Source organism: Plectropomus leopardus, chromosome 20 (genome assembly GCF_026936395.1).
Source record: "Plectropomus leopardus strain MGB_pleo_1.0 chromosome 20, ASM2693639v1, whole genome shotgun sequence".
NCBI classification, from domain to species: Eukaryota; Metazoa; Chordata; class Actinopteri; order Perciformes; family Serranidae; genus Plectropomus; species Plectropomus leopardus.
In genome coordinates, this window is record NC_142195.1 from 4,026,595 (window position 1) to 4,049,637 (window position 23,043).

A 23,043-nucleotide genomic window follows, 5' to 3' on the forward strand; every position below is an offset into this window, starting at 1 on the left:
ATATATATATATATATATATATATATATATATATATATATATAACTTACTGAGAGGAGGCATTCTGCTGCCTTTGGGTGCTTTAATTTTGAGAGTTTTGTTAAAATTTGCAGATACTTCCATACCTTGAGTTTGCCTCAGTGAAATATTTGCATGCAGGACATGTAACAGAGTACTTACATTGCGCTATTACTTGTACTTCAGTATATGATCTGAATAGTTGTTACCCAGCCTCTACATGTTCTGAGCAGTGAGCAGCCTGCAGCCTGCACAGGTCCTCTGGTCACATAAACCCAGATGCAGCGCCCCGCCGCCGCATCTCATGCCTCAATTAGTGCCGCTGCCCTCTGCACGGACTCGATTAGGCCGTGATTTATCCGAAAGAAATATAATTATACCTCCAAATAAAATAATCAGCATTGAAGAGCGATTTCCTTAACGAGATGGAGCGGGGTAGATGTCACGGAGTAGCAGCGCCTCATTAGGGTGGTAATGAGACTTTGGGGTGATCCCGATAATTATCGAAATCTGTAAAATAAGGATCAAGTCAAATGTAACCTTAATTTGTCTGGCAATTGAGTTCATTTATTAGTAGGACTATTTAGGAAGGACTCTCTCAGCCTTAATACAAGGTGTCGTTATTTTAGGCCATTTGGATAATAGATGGAACTGCTGCGGGGACGGCAGACGGGCCTGATTCATCATTCAGGGCCAGAACCAACATTTGTCTTTTGACTGACAGGGTTTCCCAAAGTGCTCCGCTTTATTGTAACACCATCCATTTCACTGCTCTTAACAGGATAATACACTGTGCACTTACATCCATCAGTTTAGTGCTCAAACCATCAGTTTATTCTTCAATTAGCAAATTTAAAGAAACAATCCCCAACCATTTTTAAAATCGATTAAAAAAAAGTCAACATTCATTGGTTTTCGTTTCTCAAATCTTTCCCACTGTTTCATATTATTGTATGTTAAATAAAATTGTTTTGGAACAAACAAAACAATCTGAGGAAAAGTTGTGATAGGTAATTTTTCTTTTTCTTTTTTAACAACTAATTAAAAATTCAATTGATAATGACTATAATTGTTCCTTGCAGCTTTGGCTCTGGGATGCATCAGCATAAGATAGAGCAGGCTTAAGCAACTCTGATACATATAAAAGGAATGCAAAATGAATTAGAAAATTATTGAGGAAAACTGTCACTTCATAAAACACACAAGGGATGTAACGATCCACCAATCTGGAGCGATATATCGATTCAACAATCAACGATGCAATTTATCCAATGTGGGGTGAAAACATTGATCCAAATCATTATCTTTAGGGTACGCCTTTATTTTGAAAGTCTGTGTCACTGTAAAACAGGCAGGCAATTAGTGGCAGCAGTCAAGAGAAAGACAGTGTGGATGATGTAAATTACTCAGGGGAAAAATAAAATCAGTAGTGTGGAAATATTTGGGATTTCGGAGATAATATGGGTCAACAGACAAAGGTTATTAGATAAACAACGACGTACCGTAGGTGCTTGGTCGGACATCTAATTTTTCGCTAGCTTCTTGCTCTGGCAATACATTAACATTAGCTGCTCTGTTTCAACAATTTTAGGTTGAAAAAACGTGCATGCAGGCTCATACTCAACCATGCTGTTCTGTTGGGAGAGGAAATAACTTCAACCAACAGTGAATGAGAAAAAAGTATAAATAATACAATGTAATTTGTTAAGCAATGAGTAGAAGATAACTCTGCTTGTCGTTAACTTAGGCTAGGCAAATTTATGCAGTGTTAAAGCACTTGAGCTAATGATGGTGACCAGCAAAACATAGTTGTTTTGTCTATGAACCTTGACAGTAGACTAAGGCGGGATCACGGTATTTAGGTATGTTTTTCAGTACCGTCATAAATGCAGACACTCCTCTTACTATTAAACTAAGTGTATGTAGTGCACAGCAGGCACCACCAGAGCTCAGTCTCTGGTCTTTACTGGTGGAACAGGCAGCTGAACTGAAAGATACTGTGACATCTAGTGGTGGAGGGAGTTAGTTACAGAGACCGTGAGGCATAGCGACATGTTTTTTTACATCTAACTTGGTAAATTAAGGATTTCTTTGAACCAAACCAGAGCTGGCGATTGAAACAGTGGATTTACTAACTAGATTACTAGCAAGAGTAATCAAGATGGTTTGGGTGAGTTTTATTTTGTTTCTGTCCAGTTTGAATGTAGTGTGTTTTATGATGAGTTAATTAAGCCTTGTTAGTCTTCCAGGACCAAGAGAAAGTTGAATTCAAAAGGTGTACAGTTGTATTTGTTTCATAAGGAAAATAGCTGTGAGAATATTACTTTTCTTAATATTTTGTGTATTGTGTAATTTGTGTGTATTTATTAGTCTGACAAGCTGAAAGTAAGTAGCGAACTCACTGATGTGGGTGGGGGAGGAATGAAGCTACGAAATATTACATACTGCCCAAGCCTACTTGACAATTATCATTGAGCTGAGTTTTATACTTCTTTTAAATTATGTTTTCGTTAATCCGTTTGTTGGGAGAAGTTTGCCTTTAGGGCTTTAAACCAGTTTGCCCTGAAGATTCAGGAAAAATATCATTAGTTGGGCTAAAATGACAACATTTTTGCCAGAGAGGTTAACTCCTTCCATGCGCCGTTTTATGTCTGTCAATTTAAAGCAAACTTAACTGCTCTAAATCGGTTACAATTATTAACATTATTTATGTGATGTTTTTATCTGGTATGGTCAAAAGCACAATAGAAAAGGGTGGCAGCTTCTTCTGTAACAGATTGTGTTAAATGGGCATTTAATATTGTCTCATACTGATCGCAGGCCCCTGGATTGAATCAAAATCGTATTGTGGCAGACTTTGTGATATAGACACACATCACATCACATAGTTGTCCAAAGAATCGATATATCGTCTCGTGATGAACTCAGTGATTTACACCCCTCAAACACACTACGGTGATTTGCAGTTTTTGACCGTTTACAACAGTCGCCAATGTAAAGCTAACCCCACAGAAGACCCACACCATTATAAGTGATGGTTACAACCCCATAAAAGATAAACCTGTGTGCACTTAAAAGCCTTTAGATTGCGTATTAGTAAGATGAATGAAATGTTAAGAAAAAAAAAAACTTCTACTCCTCTGCTGTAATGAACTGAATGTTTTATCGTGTTCTTGTGGGATTGTACTCACAGGAGGAGTGTGATCAAATGCGGTGGCACGTTAACAGTAAACAGTCGAAATAATTACATCAAGAACAGAGACTCTGAATGGATTCAGCTTGCCTCCACGCTTTCCAAACAGGGCCTGACGAAAGGAATGGACATTTAAAGCAAGTGAATCTCACAGTGAGAACAGAAACAGAGCAGAAATCATCCTTCAAGCTTCACTGAGTCCAATACGTTCCTAGCCTCTTTGTACTCCTCTGATTCGGCCAAATCCTCTTCTGCTTCCTGGAAAGACACAAACACACACACATGCCCTTGTTTTATCGCCAACTTAGGAAAAATATTGCCATCTCCTTCACCCTAAAATAAGGAATTAGGTAGCAACTTAAGAATAAATCCACAACTCTCCTTAACTTTCTGTCCACTGTCTGTGTAAAAATATGTTTGGCTGTCACTTCATTGTCATCATTAAACTTAACGCTTGTACCATGTTCCCAGCATCTAAATTTAGCAGTTAAGAGCTGGACCGAGGGATAACGTGACAGTATGGTGTCCGTGTCCTTTAATCAAGTGTGTACGAGTTCCTGTGGTGGTCACCCAAGTGACAGCGCCGTTAATGAACTGTGATGAGCGTGTGCATATGTGCATGTCTGTCCAACAGGAAGAAAGGAGGGAGGATGAGCGATAGGGGAAGAGGACATGTTGCTAATTCCAGGTTAGCTCCCTCTGCCTACCATCCAGCTCTCCTGTGAGTGACTCACACCGCCACCAGCTGCCTGACTGTTGCTCTGCATTAATTGAGATGACCCTGAGACATGCATGCTTATGTTTGTTTCTCACCATATCAGCTTAAGTCCTGATGGGATTAAATACACACTGTGTCTGTACTGATACAACAAAATATGGGTAATTGGTGTAACATGTGATACTTGAGCATATTCACATTGAGTTCAAAGAAATAACAGAAAGGCATATTATCATAACCCCTTGGGGTTTGTGGCCAAGCGGATAGCAGCAGTTTTATTTGATTCAGTTTGGGATATTGAGGTTACATCCCCACCGATACGTTTTCAGTTTAAAACACAACTACTACTACATTTTTGCCTAGCATCCACACTGCGCCATTTTTGAACACCTAACGGTTCATGCATGAAACGTTCAACTTTTGTTGCAGTTTGGACTTTCATTCACACAACAACTGCGTCTTGGGGGCCTGAAAATCCAATGTTTTTAAACCATAATCCAGAGTAACTTTTTGAAAAGGCCACCCCTTCTAACAGCGTATAAACTGGCAATGTGCAGATCCTGTGAAAACAGTGACATCACGGCTGCACTTCAGACACGCGCAATATATTTCAGACAAATAGCCATGCACGAGCAGGAGGACAACAATAACAACAATGGAGGACTACCGAAATGTATGTGTGCTGCCGACTCCACTGAGTTTCTTAACAGCGTTGGTTCTCGTGCGTTCGCCATTGTCTTCGTGTTTATATACACCATGGATGTATTATAAGGAATACACACCGCCCTGTAGAAGAATGCCTTTATGCACAGGAGCGGGGTGTGTCATTACAAAGTTACACCGCCAACTACTGGCCTGGCATGCATACTGCAGTTTTTTCAGTTGTTTCTGTGGATCAGTGTACGTAAGGATCGTTTTCACAATGTCATCATGTGAACGACAAATTTTAAAAAAAGAAAGACTTTTTTTCGTCTTAGTAGGGCCGTTCACATCTTAATGTGGCCTAAATCAGAGATCTTTGAAAACACTAAACATAAAACCATCAGTTTGAAAACTCCAAGGTTATGTTTTAATGTAAACAGCCAGAAATAGAAACATTTGATGCAGACGCCCACATTCGCCTCCTACTTGGGTCTCATTAGTCAGACAAGACGTTATAGCTATTATAGCTAACTAATGTTTTTAGTTAGCTATAATTTTGTTTTATTTAATTACATTTTGCGACCATGAAGCACCTGTAAGACCTGCAAATATTAGTCATATATGAACTGGAGAGCTGTTAGTTTGTCCAGTGAATAAATCCGCACGGCGCCGCAGTATCCGTTTAACTGTCTGCAAACGCTTTCCAACTGTTTGACTGGAAGCTTAAAGTCCACGATAAATACATCAACACTTCCGGCCTGAGACAAGCCAGGTCCTTAATATTTTTTACATTTTTCATTCTAAAAGTACTGTATTTCACTTCTTATATTTTATTAAATGTTATTATAACAGTAGGGTACTCAACTTTATTAGATGACAGTAGCTACTTTATTTAATCTAATTGTAACTGCACTTTATTCAATGATTTTGTATTTTAGTAGTTAACATTAGTTTAGAGGACATTTAAAAATATCGAGGTATATATCAAGTATCATGAAATAGATACTTCTTTAAATATTGCAATATTATTTTCTAGCCATACTCATATTCAGCCCTACCTTGCAGCCACACAAACTGTTTTACTCTCATTTCACTCAGTGTTTTAGTTTTACACACATGAAGATGTCCCCTTTAAAACACACCACAAATCAAGCACGAAACGGCAGAAAAACAGAAAACAGAACAGAAAAAGTTAGAGAAAGTATATTAATAACAATGCTGCTCTTTTTCTGCTGGATGTCTAAAAAGTTAATTTTTTGCAACACATCAGTCATAACAACTTTAAAAGACACTAATAGGTCAGAAATGTGCATTTTGGTGTGTTTTAATATTTTCTGCCTTCTACTGGTAAAAAAAAACAAAAATTGGTGCAGCTTTACTTTAAAGACATTTTGACAAGCTTCATAAAGTTCCTCTCAGATATACAATAGGAACAAAAAGAACTGAAAGATACATTCAAGTGAGGAGAAACTCATTTTTTGTGAAACACCATCCGAGGTTTAGACTAATTTTATGATAAATGGTTGTTCTTGTCATCATGTGTCTATAATAATGTGTATATAAAATGCAATTACACCATGTAGTTTTTTCAACAAGGTTATAATTTAGTTACCGTAACAGCAACACAATAAATGGAGTGAGAGTTTTATTAATGTAGTCAGGTTTGTCCTGTGGTGAGATGAAAAAGCTTTTTCACACTTCCACTGAACAGCAAGTGTTACTTACTAAAAACTGGAGCAGTTCTGCGTGTGCCATGGTCAGACGACGGCGGCAGTCTGGGATCATCATTTTGGACTCCTGCAAGACCTCCGTCTGAAACCACACAGAGACCACATCAGTGCCATCACCATCTTTATTAATTGGACTTACCCCCGCCACTGTTGCTGTGATCATTTTCCATTAGAAAAATCAACACATCATCGAACATTAATTCAAACAGTTAGATACGAGCATATTCATTCGCTGCATTCGGGCGTCGCCTTGTTCCTGACAGAAACATGCAGGGTGTCCCGCACACACTCCGCTGTGTTTAACATCTCCAAACAAGCCGGCGGTATGAAATATGTTATTGAGTTATCGATCGGGCAGGGAGTTGGGCAGCAGGGGACCACCTCGATCTGACTGCACACCTGGATAAATGAAGAAACCCTGAAGCCGAGGGCGCTGTGATCAGGCGTAAAGAGGTATTACTACGCCTGGAGTGAAACTGTGTTACAGCCTGGGGAACTTTCACAGCCATGGCTAATGTGGAATTCCCCCAGCTGGCACCCTAAAGAGCAGAGAAGAGTTGGCTAACGCTGTCAGACACACTCACTCATGACAGATGCTTCCTCACCTAGCCCTCTGTCGAGCTGGAAAGTCTAAACACGTGTGTATTACACGGCTGTGCACACTAACAGGCAGATAAACTCATACACAGGCGGGCTGGCAGACTGACTGACACACTGAGAGACGCTGGACAACTAGTCGTTGAGCTGGCTGCCATCCAGATGTGACAAGGTGAGGCGGACTAAGCAGAGGAGTGGTGAAACAGAGAAAAGTCATGGTGCCCTCCCCGTGCGGTGGAATGATCCCATCAGCACTGGATAAAGATGACACTTACAGCGTATTGATTCCATTAAAATAAAAACCTCTAATCCATCCTGCCTCAGACCTCTCATCTCCAACCATAATCCATCTGGCCTCCCAATCTCCCCATTTAACACCAGCCAAGCCTGCTGCTCAGCCGGAGCCGCCGCTCTATGAATGAACAAACAAAACAAAACACACACGGAATTTTAATGTTACCAGTAAACATAATCAGACGCTGCGAGTGCTCTGCGGTTCCTCCCTGCCCGAAAAATGCAGAAGTGAATTAAATCAACTGAGACCCAGGACTCAGCAAACCAGGCCAACCTATTTTGGTATTGTCCGTATATTCAGCCTTTTAGGACGAAGCTGAAACTGGATTTTAGATTTGATGTGTTGTTTTTTTTTTTCTTTTTGGAGATATGCCTAAAAAGTTTGTGTAAAGAACAAAAACAAACCATACCAAATGCTACTTTCAAATAAACCTCCTGCTATGAGGCCTCGTTCACAAACAGTACAAATCTGTGCTTAAACCATGTGGACAAATATTTTAATAGAAATCTGGGATTCATCAATATTGTCTTACCTGAATTTTTTTGTACATATTTTAGTTAAGAATGATTCTGATATACCAACATACACACAGAGGTAAGAACAAATTCAGCCGGTGCGCATGTGTCATGAATCTGATGGTAGTTTTGCAGGCGCACTTTATTTTATGCGCAGAGTAAGAACATTTCTATGCACATATCAGTAAATGACGCCCACTAACAGCTTCTTTAAAAACACTGTCAACTACCTCCACTCAATGGAAACAATTTGTGTATCAGCTATGCTTTGAGCTAAATGCTAAAATCAGCAAGCTCATAATACCAACGCTAACATGTGTGTTGTTTATCAGGGTTCGCACAGAAAGGAGCAAGTCAAATTCAAGGACTTTTAAGTACTTTTTCAAACATTCATTTTTATTTTTCCAGGATGAAATTATTTTCTCCACAACAATCCATTGCAAAATAATTGTGCAATTTCATAAATGGAGCCAACATGCTTATTATTATTATTATAATTCAGATATGTTGTTGGCAAAGGGCAAAAAAAGCAAGAAAATATACAGAGCACAGAGCATGGCAAAGCAGTCCTCCTTGCAGCCAACAAACTCAAAACAAATCTATCCAACAGCTCTACCATCAGCAGTCACACACAGCTGCATACTTACTGCCTAAATCACAGCTCAAAACTTGTGCCAACTACCGACGCTGCTCCGCTGTGACTGTTTTGAAGCGTGTGAAACATGCTGCTGAATATTCATTGCTTTTTACCAACCCATAGAAACTAACTACAAGGACAGCCGTTCTTAGCTTTCAAGTTTAAAACATTTATCTGGTACGTTTCATAAAATGATTCATCATTCTGTTCTCCTCTAAGTTATATTCAAGTACTTTCTTAAGGACCATGTTAAAAAATGTATGATTTTCAAATCAAGTAATTTCTTAGTGTCAATTTCAAGCACCTCAAAAACCTTGTATGAACCCTGTGTTGTTTAGCGTGTATTTTATTAATCTTGGCAATTGTAGTTTGAAGCTGGGAATGACATCATGATCAAGTTTACAGCAAGTCAGAAAATCAAGAGGTTGTTAACAATACCAGTTGTAGCCTGGTTAGCCATTGACAGTAAACCAGTTGATAGCACATTACTTTTTTTCACACACAAAAACCATTTCCACAAATAGCACTTGGACAGTACGTGTGTGCAGCTGTTTTAACGAGGCACAAATAAGACAAAGTGTTCATAAAAATTACATTAATAATAAGAATTAATAATACATTACTTAAGTTTTCACGAGAAACTCTGAAATTCCGATTTCCCAGTGCAGATGTCACGCACCAATAATCTTAGTTCAGTGTGTTAGCATACGTGTTAGCATGCTAACATTTGCTGATGAGCACACAAAGTACAGCGGAGGCCGATGGGAATGTGATTAGTTTTGTAGTAGTTAGTCAAAAACTAAAGTATTGGACAAATTTAAATTCGACCTGATGGTATAACTTATGAAGTCAGGGGATCACCAAAGTAATCACAAATGTAACAGCAATCCATCCGATGATTGATGAGACATTTCACTCAAAATCAGAAACTTGAAATTCATTCAAATAAAACTCATTAGGCTTCATCCTCTGGGGATCATGACTGTCAAAATTTCATGGCATCCCATTCAGTTGTTGCTGACAAAATTCAGTCTGCTCCAGTGTGACAGACATACCAACAGACATTTCTATTCCTTGAGGACGCGGTGATAGCATGGATAAAAAATACTTTATGAAATGGGATAGTTACACTCAGACATTGATCAATGTCTTGTATTTAACATTCTTCTTAATTTCACCCTTTTGGCCCAAATCCCTGTGTAATGAACTGTACCCGTGTATCTGTCTGTGTTAATTGATGACCCAATCCTGGTCCCCGTTCTGCATTTCAGCTCCGCTGGTGTTATTAAAATATTAACTAAAATAAATTCAAGAAAAGAAACATGTAAATGTGTATAAAGTCTTAAAAACAAAAAACACTTTAAGCAAATGCTGTTAATTTACAGCCAATCTCCTACAGTAAAATACTGTATTAGTGTAAAACAGTTTGTTATTGTAGTTAGCAATGCATTGTGGGTTGCTCCACTGGAAGCTAAAGGATGGAGGCCCTTAACAGTCTGCCGCTGTTTTCATTTACAGGACAATACAGTACTTTTTGGAAACAGGGTGCTAAATTGGAAATTTGGAGTTCGGTCAGAAGTTTGATTTAAAGTTAGTCTTGATATTCTAACTTTAGGCTTGTGCTTTTTGATTCTCAATTTTCTGTTAAATAATTTCCAAAGGGACTTCAGAAACCGTCATTTGGACGGCAGTATTTCCCGCACTATTCGGGACCTAACCACCTAACACATCAACAAGACCTGATCCATCAACATCGATGAGTCTTGCATCTACAAATTAAACAGTAAATAGAGGGTGTTTTCTGCCAGTGTCTTGTTCATATTGCTAAAAATGTTTGATATCAAACTGATGCTCAACAGGCTGTCTAACTAGTTTTAATGTGTCATATATCATTGAGGAGGAGATTTGAATCAATCAAATAATACCCTTTTTACAGCTGTTTTTTGTCGATTTATTTTGGTAACGTTGACATAATGGTCTGCATCTGGGAACTGATATTCTTATTAAGCACAAAGACGCCAGCATCGGCAGAGGGAGGCAGCGGTAAAATAGAGCATTAGCCTACTGGAATATTTTCACATCAAGCCCTATCAATATAATAAAAGAAATAATAAATTAACACACTAATATGATGCGTTTAATTTTTTCGGTAAAAGACTGAAAATGTTAAACAGTATGGATACTGTAATATTGCGGCATATTGTTGGCATCTGTGCTGCCAGTATTTTACTGTATATTGTAGAATACAGAAATATACCATATCTCCGTTTCACAGTAATACTTTGGAAAGTCATTTCACAGTATGAATACTGTAAAATGATGGTATATTGCTGGCATCTGTGCTACCAGCTCTTTACTGCCAACTCTGCCAACTAATCTCAGACCCTGTACTACTTTATCCAAAGCACAAGCAGATGATAGAGGGCAGCGTACACAGTGAGAGAGAATGGAGAGGAGGGTCGGGACACTAAATTACCAGCATGTGTCAGTAATTATCAAACTCCTCTAAAGTAACATGATATAATTACATCTGCATCAAGCAAATTACAAAATCACTAATGATTCTCCTCTCAAAACCTAATTCTTCATTATCGCCATGGACTGACCTCATTACATGAATGAAGGGGCTCCTCAAATCATCAAGATAGAATTCACTTCCTAACTATGGGAGAGCAAAACCTCTTCACTCACCGGCCCAGATCAACAGGACGATATCTGGATAATGCTAAGCTTTTCAAATTAAGACATATAATTGTTGCACGGTATCAAAGAAGGAGTCACATACCTGTTTCTTGATGACATAATCGTCTCCTCCCTCTGCTTTCATGCGCTCAACCTTCTCCTCCTGCTGCTTCGCCTCTTTTTTGTACGCAATCTCCTCTTTCACCAGCCTGCAGACGTAGACAGGAAGAGAGGACGTTCATAGTTTAAAAGGCTGCGACAAACTGGGCCTCATGCAAGAAACTATATTTGAAGAAATTTTCTCTTATTTTTGCCTGTATTCACGATTTGTTCTTATTTTGTTATTACCCATTGATTTTTGGGATTCAACAATGTTCTCTTATTTTTGCTTTTATCTTAAATAAGATAATACTTTCCGAGATAAGAGAAAAATATCATATTTTCACAGAACGCAAAGAAAAATAAGTTTTACATTTGAGAAACATTTAAAAAATGCATAGATAGCAATCAAATTTTGATCATGTTTTAGAGTGATAATAATATCTGGATTATTACATTTCAGGGTTTAAGAAGTCCTCCTATACTAGGTGCACTGATCCCAAATACTGTAATTTCAATTACTGTGCATCCCTCTGTTGGCCAGTGCTGGAATGTAACTAAGAACATTTATTCGAGTACTGTACTTAAGTACAAATCTGAGGAACCTCTTAACACTTTCAACTTCTACTTGAATACACTTTAGGGGGAAATATACTTTTTACTCCACTACCATCATTAGATAACTGCTTTAAGAACAACAAGAAAACATTTCATGGTTCCAGCTTCTCATATATACTTTATGTATGAGGACTTCCTGCTTCTCCTTTTATTTCTATTAATTATTTTTGATTTATTAGATTTATTTAAACCTTTTTGCATGTGTAGTTTTACTTTTAATACATCCATACATTTCCCTGAAATTCAGTTTATTATTATTGACATACTGCAGAAGTTCTTCCTCTCACAATCTTTTGTGGTGCACACGGCACAAAAACCTGCCCTTATATGGTGTTTAGGGATGTTCGATATACTAATAGGTGACTTATGATGATGTGGGATTCAGCACTGAGCACATCTGGTAAGAGCAGATTCGGATGGTTTAGAAAGTTTGTTGCATCTGGAGTTGACTTCTCTTATATTTGCTCTTACGAGAAAATTAACGAGAAAATATAAGAGCATGTTGCTACATGAGGCCCACTGTTGTTCCATCAAACAGTACAACATGAATGCACGACCTCCCAGGCAGATAATACAGGCCGAAGCATGAAAAAAAGGCAACCTGTGATGGTCACCTTTTACAGACAGGGCCATCTATCCTCATTCTCGCCAACGTTTCTCTGACTGAGGGGGACACAGTGAGATCATCTCCCACAGGATGGCAAGATACACACCTCAATAACAACCACCCAACACATCATTCCTCCTCACTGCCGCTGCACGCAACACTGGCATCCAGGTGGACATGCTTTGAAATCAAATTCAACATATTACATACTGCATTTTTTGATCTAAAGAAACTCAGGATACTATGTTTACTAGCATATTCTAATAATGTCCCTGAATATCTGAGCAAAATACCTTCTATAAATTGTCAATATGAGGCTTTATTTCTGCAGCAAACCTTTACCTTTAAACTAAAATATTAAAATATTACAAATGCAGCTGTTTGCTGATATCTGCTCTTGCACAGCCATTCTGTATGTTTGCCTCTTACTTTCAACTGCAAATTCCAGTCTACCTACGGGTACAAACAGAGCAACCAGAACCTGACACTAATCACAAAACAAGGATTTTAAAATCAAAAGCATCTGCATCATGGTGAAAAGGTTCACTGTTAAGCCCAGTGCTTCAAACAACACACTGTGGGATGACCAAAGCGACAAAATACTTACATGCATGCTTATTCTTAAAGAGTAAATAGGCAAAATAATTGAGCAATTATTAGAGGCAAGTAGCTATGTAACCTTGCACAGAGGTTTTGGTTTGGTTTAGGGATGCACAATATTGGGTTTTTTGCCATTATCCGATACCGTTATTAATATATACAGTTTTTTTTCATCCACCTAATTTTAGTGAAAATCAAGTCTCTTCTTTGGTGGAATTAACAACATATTATGCATATTCTTATTGTGATGGACCACCAGCAGATGGAGACATAAAATACAATGCTTTTCAATGTATGTTCAATGTATGTTATATACATTTATTGTGCAAAAAAGAAAAAATACTTCAACTTATGGCTGATTTTTGTACACACTCACTCTGTAAAATTAAAAAAAGTAAAAATAAAACAAAATAAAACAAAATATCAGTTTGTCATATTGGCATGTAATAAGCATGCTGGCCAATATCATTTTAAAGACAATATCGGCCGATACTGATACTGTGCCGATATTATCGTGCATCCCTACTTTGGTTCATACCTCCTGGGTCACAATTCAGTCATGGAGGTAGCATTTTGCTGGAGGGCAAATTTAGTCAAGTATTTTCATGATGAAGATAAGAATCATTTCAAACATTTCTGTATTACACTGAACAAATGCTTTCCCAAAATTGTCAGAATGGGCTATAAAACTAAAAAGCATCAAAAATTCTGGTTATATGCCGATGTAATTGCTGATTGCTTCAGTAAGTGTCCTCTCCTGTTCTGCTTTTGTGTTAAAATACAAGTCTTAAGAGGCAAGCAACCACAGACTTTTAGATAACAGAGAAAACAATCAGAAACTTCAGTTAAAAACCTGACGGAGGCTGAAAAACTCTGGTGAGGTGATTAAAGCATGGTGTAATGGAGAAGAGTTGAACGACATGTTTTACTTTAATACTCACCATATAAATGGCATGGATACTATTATATTTGTATGTATATTGTGATACATTTGAAATTATTTCACAATTTACCAAAAAAAACCTTTCTTTGAGCTAATCAAATCAAAAGTATCTATTATAGAGTAAATCTAGTAATTCAATCCAATCTTGTGTTGCAGTTTACAGTCATTCCCATTATCGATTAATTTGTGAATTATTTCTTCAATTAAACTACTCGTGACTTGTTTTGGCACAACTGTGTATTGACTATAAAATCTCCTGAGGTAGTGAAAAATACCAAGAAACCCAATGTGACATTTGTCACATTGCTTGTTTAGTGCGTCAAATGTTTCACAACCCAGAAATTTTCAATTTACATTTTAATAAAGCAGACAAAAGCAGTGTATCCTGCTTTTAGAGATTAAAAATAGATTGTGTTCAGCATTTTTTAAATTAATTTGAATTACATGATGAATCTTCATAGGGTCATCTAATCAATTATTCGACCTATTGTTTCAGCGCTAATTTAATCTGATCTCTAATCTAACGCATACATTATATCATATTTTCAATGTTAATGAAACATTCCTCTGATGATAATGAGCATAACAGAGTACAAGATGATGATTCTGAGATATTATCACACAGACAACTACGTGCGTTGCTTATTTCACGTCAATTCAGTGAGGGGATTTCCCATATCGGAGCCATTTAAATATTGTCATTTAGTGACATAGCTGCTTTTTTTTTGCATCACTTTTCCCTCAAAATTTTCAAGGTGAGACTCATGTCGGCATTATTGCAATACTGAAAACACTGATTTTATTTTATCATCTCTACTGTAAAGCAAACTCAATTCTAAATTGCTACCTTAACAAATATATTACATAACTGTCAGAATTTCTTAATTTTAAAGTGTCAAGTAACGTCGAGTTCCAACTTTAAATGTACAACTTTGTCTATGTTCAGCAAACATGTAGCAGCCACACATATAAAAAACCTTTTCCTGTTCTTGTTGACTGGATCATGCCTTCCAGCTCACACCTCATCACCATGCTTATCTGACTCCTTTATCCACCTCCATCGCCTCCCAAACACACACACAGACACCCACACACACTACTCGTCCTTTTTTAGAGATTAATTGATCATCAATTTAGTCCCTAATTTGGACCAAGTCAGGTGGTAAATGGGCCTCTTTTCCTTGATTGTTAGTGAAAATGGGCTTGAGTACATTGATAAATTTTGATTATTTATCAATTACGGGCCAAATGGAACTAAATCTATTAAACAGATTCCGACCCTGATTGGCATAATGGAGTTTGAAAATATCGCTATTGATAATGATTCCCAACTAATAGTCTTTTTCCGCCTGTGCCTGCATGTCGGAATGACAACACAAATTTAATTTTTCATAAAATCAGCTGCGTGTGCGTAAGTGAGTGATCCTTCATTAATCAGTAACATTACTGGAGACCCTTCCCTCCATGTTGCGCTGCTCCTTGCTTAGCCAAGGAAGCCAACAGCACTCTGTCATATTTTACATCAATTACCGCTCATTCGAACTCGGTTCCATCAAGAAGCTTTTAAACAGGCACCATATGCAATGGCAGCCCCGCTCCCCAGCTTGATGCAGAGTGAGTGATGTCACCTGTTTAGAGTCAAAGAAGGTGGCAAAGAGAGGGGGAAAGATGGAGGAAGGAAGGCTGGAATAATTTGAATAAAACTGAAGGACAGTCTAATAACAAAATGTCCATTCCTCCCCTTCCAGTCCTGATGTTAATTTCTTATTTCTCCCAGACTTGGAGCGCTGTGTGAATGAGGGGTGGGGTCGTGGCTGGTTTTAAATAGACCTGCCACCTCAGGCTTAATGGAAAAGGCAGCTCTCTGGAAAATAGAAAAAAAGGGAATTAGAGCCAGCCGACACACACATTCGGCCGCCTCCTTCTAGCACTGTATTTTTGAGCTACGATGTAGTCTGTGCTGGGACCGGAATGACAAAGGCAAATTACTGTTGTCATTTTATTAAGGGCATCCGCCTCGCTAGGGCAGAAAAGGCACTGACTGGAATGTGCAAAAGCCACTGGAAATAGGCCTGGCTAAAAGAGCAGGCAGGTTTCCTCTAAACTCCAATATATAGAAGAGGAGGAGGGAGGGAGCAAGGCAAGAGGAGAGGAGAAGGAAAGACAGAGGAGAAAGAGACTGAACGGGAGGGACATGAGATTATGAAGAGACAGAAAGCAATGACAGTCTGTACGTTTAAACCCAACAGCTTGATTAAGGGTCCATGTCAAGATAGTAGTTGTGGCCCAGAGGAGGTGAGATGTAATATTACACTCAACCTCAAACACATCAGTACAGTTAGGGACAGTACTGGTTGGTTTTTCCTTCACTGGACGCATCACCCTCTATGCAATGATACTCAGCTTACAGCCTAGCCTATAGGGTAAAACCTAGAAATATCCTTTAATCCTAGAAACAGCAGAAAGTGCTAGAAATGTCCTAAAATCCTAGAAACATCCCTAAATTCTATACACATCACAAAATACTAGAAAAGGTCCTAAAATAGTAGAAAAATCCTAAAACATTCTAAAATCTCAGAAATGTCCTAAAATCCTAGAAACAACCTAAAATCCATGAAATGTTCTAAAATCCTAGAAATGTCCTAAAATCCTAGAAATATCCTTAAATCACGGTAATGTTGTATATTCCTAAAAACGTCCTAAAATCCCAGAAACATGTATGAGGCTGCTGTGTCTTGCCCCAGGCCTTCTGTCATTTTAAAACAGTGTCCCCCAAGCAAAGCAAGTTGAGTATCCCTGCTCTATGGGAAATCCAGCCACTATCATCACCATCTCAAGGAGCCTGTTAGTAATCTGACCCTCATCAAAATACAATCGATAGCACATTACACTATCACCACTGACAGGAGGGAATTAGAGGTCTGCCTGATGGATGAGACATACTGTCACAGACTACTATCCTAAATGCATTATCCCACCACATCTCATTTTATCTACAGTGTTTTCTATTCCAGCATGGTAAATCTGGACGTTGTACAAATTTAGCTCAGACTGGATGCAGACAGCTCTATTAATAGGCTGGCTTAAACTGGATGATGAGTTGGAGGAGTCCTACATCAAAAAGCTTGTGTTATGTCCCAGATGTCATGTGCAAAACAAAACACATTCATTACTGTACAGTTTTGGAATTTCTATTTGTTTTTCTTTTGTTCTATTAGAGTCAATTCAGTCAGAGAAACAAAATTAGGACAGCAATTTCTTCAGCTACATCCATCATCAGCTGGAAAACTATGCAAATGGAACCTAATGGAACATATTGTACCCATTTTCAGATCCACTATGCAACTAAGTGAATGGAGTTGGACATAAAAATACTTAAAGGGACAGTTCACAACAAACTTCAAAATACACATTTTTCTTCTTACCTAAGGTGTTTTTTATCAAACTTGATTGTTTTGGTATGAGCTGCTGAGTGTTGGACATATCAGCCATGGAGATGGCTGCCTTTTCTCCAATATAATGGGACTAGATGTCACTTGTCTTGTGGTGCTCAAAGCGCCAAAATTATACATTTCAAAAACTCAATGCAATGTCTCTTTACTGAAATCATGACCTGATTATTCAAGATCATCCACAGACATTGTTTTAAGCAATTTCACATAAGAACTATTTTTTTCTACTGAACTACACCTGCCCATCAGAAGGAAGCGTGCATCTACTGCCAGCTCACCCAGCACCACTAAGCTAACTGATGTTGCAGCTTAGCCGATGAGGACGCCATTAATATTTACATCTGTCTCTACATCTGGTTGGTTCTGGGTATGCATTCTGCATCTCTGATGCATACAAATCAGAAAGGACGCAGTTAATGTGCTATTGAGGCTTAGCACAGCTTAGTTTGGTCTGTTTAGGATTTAAATCAGGTTAGGATTTAGTTTTACACAAAATTTGTATACATTTTTATGCAAATTAATTCACTTCCTATCTGTTACTACACAAATAATAGTATAAGCTTTGATACCAGTGTGTTTTTCTTCAGTACGAGCCATGATTAAAGCAGATCTATTATATATTCAAGTCACCTGTGTCAATAAGTTTAAAAAAAATAGTTAATGAAAAAAAGGTCTCTTTAATTTTTGCAAATGTCTTTATAATCTTGTTGACAGAGCACCTTCACAAAGACCTGCAAATACCTTGATTGAAGTAAAATATGAGTAACAGACTAAGTTATCTAAGATGAGGATAAATACTGGTAGAAATAAATCCTTTCAGTGGCTTGAGAAAAGGTTGGATTGAATCGATAATTAATACGGGATATATAACTTAGAGGTCACTGACCGCACACTTAATATCATTGTTATTTTATAAGAATACAATGATGGGTAAACAATAGATATGTAAAAAGAGTTACTTTTTTCTAGGGATACATGATATTGGATTCTGTCAACATCCAATATGTCAGTATTTTCTGACTCATTTTGGTGCCTATAATGAAACATGTACATATGTGTTTTTTTTTTGTTTTTACCTAATTGCAAAGAAGATCAAGTCTCTCCCATAGTGGAATTAATACATCATGTCTACTGTTATCGTGATGGCTCCCTGGTGGCAGATGTTGACATAAAATACAAAGCTTTTCAAAATGTACACATTCATTGGGCAATACAATAAACATCTTTAACACACATCACATGTAAAACATGTCATATTTATGATTATGTTACACATTTTTAACAAGACTGTCAAATTCCTCTCACTCTGACAGGCTTGGGTGGTGCTATCGTAACACAATCCTGACAACAGCCAAAACCGGGGCAAATTTGACCCATTTCAACTATTTAAAATTGCATAATTAAAGTATCATCTTGTCGGCCTGTCATATGGACAGAGAACTTAATTTGGTGCCATTACCTATATTGTATTTTAAAGCCATTATCTGCCAATACTGTTGATATGCCAATATTATTGTGCTACCCCACTTGTTTTCAGATAGATTACTACTACTACTAATCAATTAAGGATCAAAATAACATGTTTTAGTGTGGAAAATAAAAACGGCACCATACTTAACAAACTCTGGTATATTCTTACTGTATGCTTAAATCATAATTAACACATAAGCCTATAATTTATATTAATCTACAGTTTCTCTCCACAGGCTGTCACTACGATGAACACCAAACACCAGTCCATAGTGACAGAAACAAACCCTGGAATAACCCTGTAATACTAAGCATCCACTTTGCCAGTTAATTATATGCTTTTCTGATTTAGATAAACACAGTAATCATGTCAATATCTGTCAAACATAATCCTAACATGCTCTGCATGCATCATCATAACATACTACCTCATAAGTAACCTGTTTAATTGATCATTCTGCACCATTTGCACTGTCACTATTGCACTACTGTCTGACTTTCCCCAAACGTCACTGTGTTGTAGTTTTTCATATAATGTAGTCACTCGTTTACCTTTGTAGTATATGTGAGTATATTCTGTGTGCGTACAGTGAAAGCAACAAACAAACTGAGTCAAAGTACTCGTATGGGCACATTAAAGCTAATTCTGATCTATATGTTGAGTATGAGCCATACTATCAGTCATGATGCAGTGTCATGATTATGTAGGTATTTCCAACATCTTTACGATGATGAGCTTCACCTTCAGCTCAGACTATGAGAAGAAAGTCTTGTGTCATAGAGACAAAAACGCAATTAACAGGGCTGTGTTGAAAAAAGTAATGCCACATCAATTTATCTAACGGCACCGTGAGCCTCTCTGTGGCTAGCTATGGTTTCTTACATATTTCACGTTGCAACCATTAAGGTAATAATCATTACAGTATCACAATAACAGAACTTGTTTGTAAGTGACCTCCTCCATCAGCATACATGACAGTTTGAGACACAAAACTGCAATTTTACCTAAAAAAACGAGCCCAAAACAAGGAAACATGCTCTTAGCCATTGTGATAGCTAACTAGCTAACAGCTAGCATCAGTGGACGAACGTTAAGCTAGCCACCGCTGCGAGTTAAATTAAACACATTTCTCTAATATTACAGAGATTTCTTTTCGAGTAGAGTGAACTTATAACATCACACCAAAGTGTTCGCAAGGTGACGTGTATCTAGCGCAAACCCAACAAAAGACAACAGTTTATTGGCACAGGCCGCACCAAAGCACCGGAGTAAAGTTAAAACCTGAAGGACAAATATGGCTCCATGCGCGGTGTAGTTTAATGCCAAGCTAGCTGTTAGCTCGGTTAAGCTAGTTAGCTTGCTACCCTTAGCTTCATGTTGCTTTTGAGAGTGGCTTTTTTGGCGTGCTAAATTGCATTTAACTGAAACAAAAACCAACAATACCTCTTCAGGACGCCGGTTTTAATCTTAATTTGCCGTACTCTCGGGTCTGCCATGGCTGTAGATTGTACGCGTGATGTCCTGTGTGAGCGATGGGCAGGTTGGAGATCAGTGATGATAGCTGCTCGCAGATAAATCGATCCGTAAGCGCGGATGATTATCGAGTGTGTGGATCACAGCGAAAGGTCCAGGAGGAATAACACTTGGGTGAGTTCTGCTCCTTTAGGCTGCAATTAATCACATTAATCCTCCAATTACATTTAAAGAGTACGAAAAATATATTACTTAAAAAAACTGTGGAAATAAGCTTTAGTCAGTCAAATGATGTGTTGACTGGGGTCCTATTATTGACATATAAAATAAAATAAAATATTACACAACAATAGTATATAATTCTACATACCTTTTTTATTTCAATAAATAAAAATACTTTGAGCTGTACTTACTGAACGAACTGGGCAAATATAAAGTACATAATATTAATATAATATAAATAAAGTTGGGCAATGATATGCAAAAGTCCCCCCCCCACCTCTCCTACATAGGAGAAAGACAGACTTTGTGGCTGTTTTGTCTCTTTTGATGTTGTTGTTTTGCATTTCTTCGTAGTTGTTATGCATCTTTTTGTGTTTGTTTTCTATTTTAGATATTTCTGTATCTCTGTGTGGTTGTTTTTATTCTCTTTAAAGTCATTTTGTGTGCTTTTTGGTTATTTTCTGTCTCTTTGAAGTCATTTTGTGGTTGTTCTGTCCAGTTTTGTAGTTATTTTGTGCCTTTGCTTTATTTTGCATCCTTTTAAGCTCTCATCTTGGCTGGTAGGAGTTGGACAGGGGGCCCCCTAAAACCTTGGTCTTCTGGACCTTTGCCCAGTAGCTCCATTCAGCAATCTATCCATGTCAATAAAGGTTTATCTTATATACATATAATGTAATATGATATATGACTGATAATGTGGACTTGCTTTAATCTTTAATGATAGGATTTGATGTTGTGCTATCACATATTTGGCTTCAGTGTTAAGAGATTCTGTTTGAGTCCAACAAATGGACTCTCTTTTCTCATTTGAAAGCATACTCCAGATTTGTAGACTGTTCTGTGACATTTCTGTGACATGTCTTTAGGGTTTTTAACAATGTAGAGGGCCAGAATTTATAACAAGAAGTTTAATAAATAAGTTGAGTGACTTTGGAGGACTTTATTGACCAGCTGCAGTTCTTCCACACTAAGAGAAGTCAGTCGGGGTGGCTATCACTTCAGGGTAAGGATATCACTCGGGTGTCTTTCTGTGAGGGTGTTTTGGACTCCTTGAGCCTTTGGGAAGAGACCACAATAAAGACAGAATAATGGGAGCTACATCTCTAGCTTGCTTGGGATTGGTTGGGGATTCACTCTGAGGGGCTGGTTTTCAAGAAAAAGATCATCTGGGATGTTGCCCTGTTTCTAGGTGTATTTCTAGGGATATACAGTGTAGAAAATGTAAAAAGTAGACTCATAGCCGATTTATGAATATCCACAAGCTTAAAAGTAAATGATAATATCATCATATCAATAGATAGTCATCCGAAGACAGTCCTTACATTTCCCAGTCTCAGAAACTACAGGGTGCTGACCGTGGTCCTGATCCTGCTGCTGCCTGCAACAAGAGAGCTGTCCAGGGTACTCCCACAGCTAGTGACTGACATGTCACATCACTGATTTCACCTTTTTGTGATGTTCTACAGTATATGCCCTCTGTTGCTTCTTCTCACAGTCGCTGAGTTTTTCTGCCCAGTGTAATTTAATTAATAAAAAGGTTTTGTTATTGACAAAGCTGTGGACAAACTCTATTCTTTACTTTAGATTTGCTGATTCTTGTATAGTGACAGTGGTCAGGCTGCGAGAGACCTGTTAGCAGTGGTGTATATCGTTTGTCCATATTAATTTCACTAAAAAAATACAAAAATCCAACAAAAGACAAACCCCTACTCATGCACTGATTACTGGACATGCCTACCGGGCAAGCCCAGGGGCCCAAAGTGTCAGGTACTGCATGTCACAACACCAGAAATATTTATGTGGAACACCCTTTCCCATTTTTCTTTTATTTCATTTGTTACTTACCATTTATAATTGACTGTGTATTTTGTATTATGACTGTAAAATGTGACCTTTTGCTTTGTCAACATGTTTGATCCATAACTTCATGCCAATAAAGCAAATTATAATGAACTGAAACTGAGAGAGAGAGAGAGAGAGAGAGAGAGAGAGGTTCACTAGTTATTTCAGATCTGTCAATGTCGTACCAATAAAGCACCATGCTTTTTTTAACACAAGTACAATTTTTTGTTAAGTAACATAAAACCGGGGCACCCAGTGGATCAGTGGATGGAGCGGGTGCCCCATGTATAGAGGTTGTGTCCTCGCTGCAGTGGCCGTGGGTTCAATTCCGTTCTGGGCCCTTTGCTGCATGTCATCCCCTCTCTCTCTCCCCCTTTCATGCTTAACCTGTCCTATGGAATAAAGACATAAAAAAACAAAATAATCTTTGAAAAAAGTAACATAAAACCAATAAAGATTAAATTAGTCATTTACATTTGAAACATTTAGATTAGTGTGTTATCTGGAGAAAGCATGTGAGATGAGAAAACAAGATCTTTATCAAGAAAAACTGTAGATTTGTAAAAATTTGTAAAAAAATATATTTTTAACTGTACAATTCACTTTTTTGCAAGAATATTGTTGATTTATTATTTTTGTAACTTATTTTATTTTATGTACTACTTTTTTTGCTGATATCTGTAAGACCAG

The 23,043-nt window shown here is 37.8% G+C and overlaps 1 protein-coding gene across 1 annotated transcript; it reads right to left on the reverse strand.

The window, feature by feature from the left end:
• Positions 1 to 743: 743 nt before the first annotated feature.
• Positions 744 to 20,417, reverse strand: tbca (tubulin cofactor a). The gene is made up of 4 exons (XM_042509577.2): positions 20,260 to 20,417; positions 11,130 to 11,235; positions 6,296 to 6,382; positions 744 to 3,468 (listed from the first exon to the last, which is right to left on the reverse strand). The coding sequence occupies exons 1-4, from the start codon at positions 20,310 to 20,312 to the stop codon at positions 3,388 to 3,390; spliced, it is 327 nt and encodes a 108-aa protein (XP_042365511.1). The 5' UTR covers positions 20,313 to 20,417; the 3' UTR covers positions 744 to 3,387.
• Positions 20,418 to 23,043: the final 2,626 nt, after the last annotated feature.

What these genes read in the sequence shown, in the direction of transcription:
- tbca (XM_042509577.2), bottom strand. Translation starts at nt 20,312, where the DNA reads ATGGCAGACCCGAGAGTACGGCAAATTAAGATTAAAACCGGCGTCCTG. An exon ending in AAAACCGGCGTCCTGAAGAG is followed by an intron (nt 11,236 to 20,259) that starts GTATTGTTGGTT and finishes CTACGTCTGCAG; the next exon opens with GCTGGTGAAAGAGGAGATTG. An exon ending in ATTATGTCATCAAGAAACAG is followed by an intron (nt 6,383 to 11,129) that starts GTATGTGACTCC and finishes GTGTGGTTTCAG; the next exon opens with ACGGAGGTCTTGCAGGAGTC.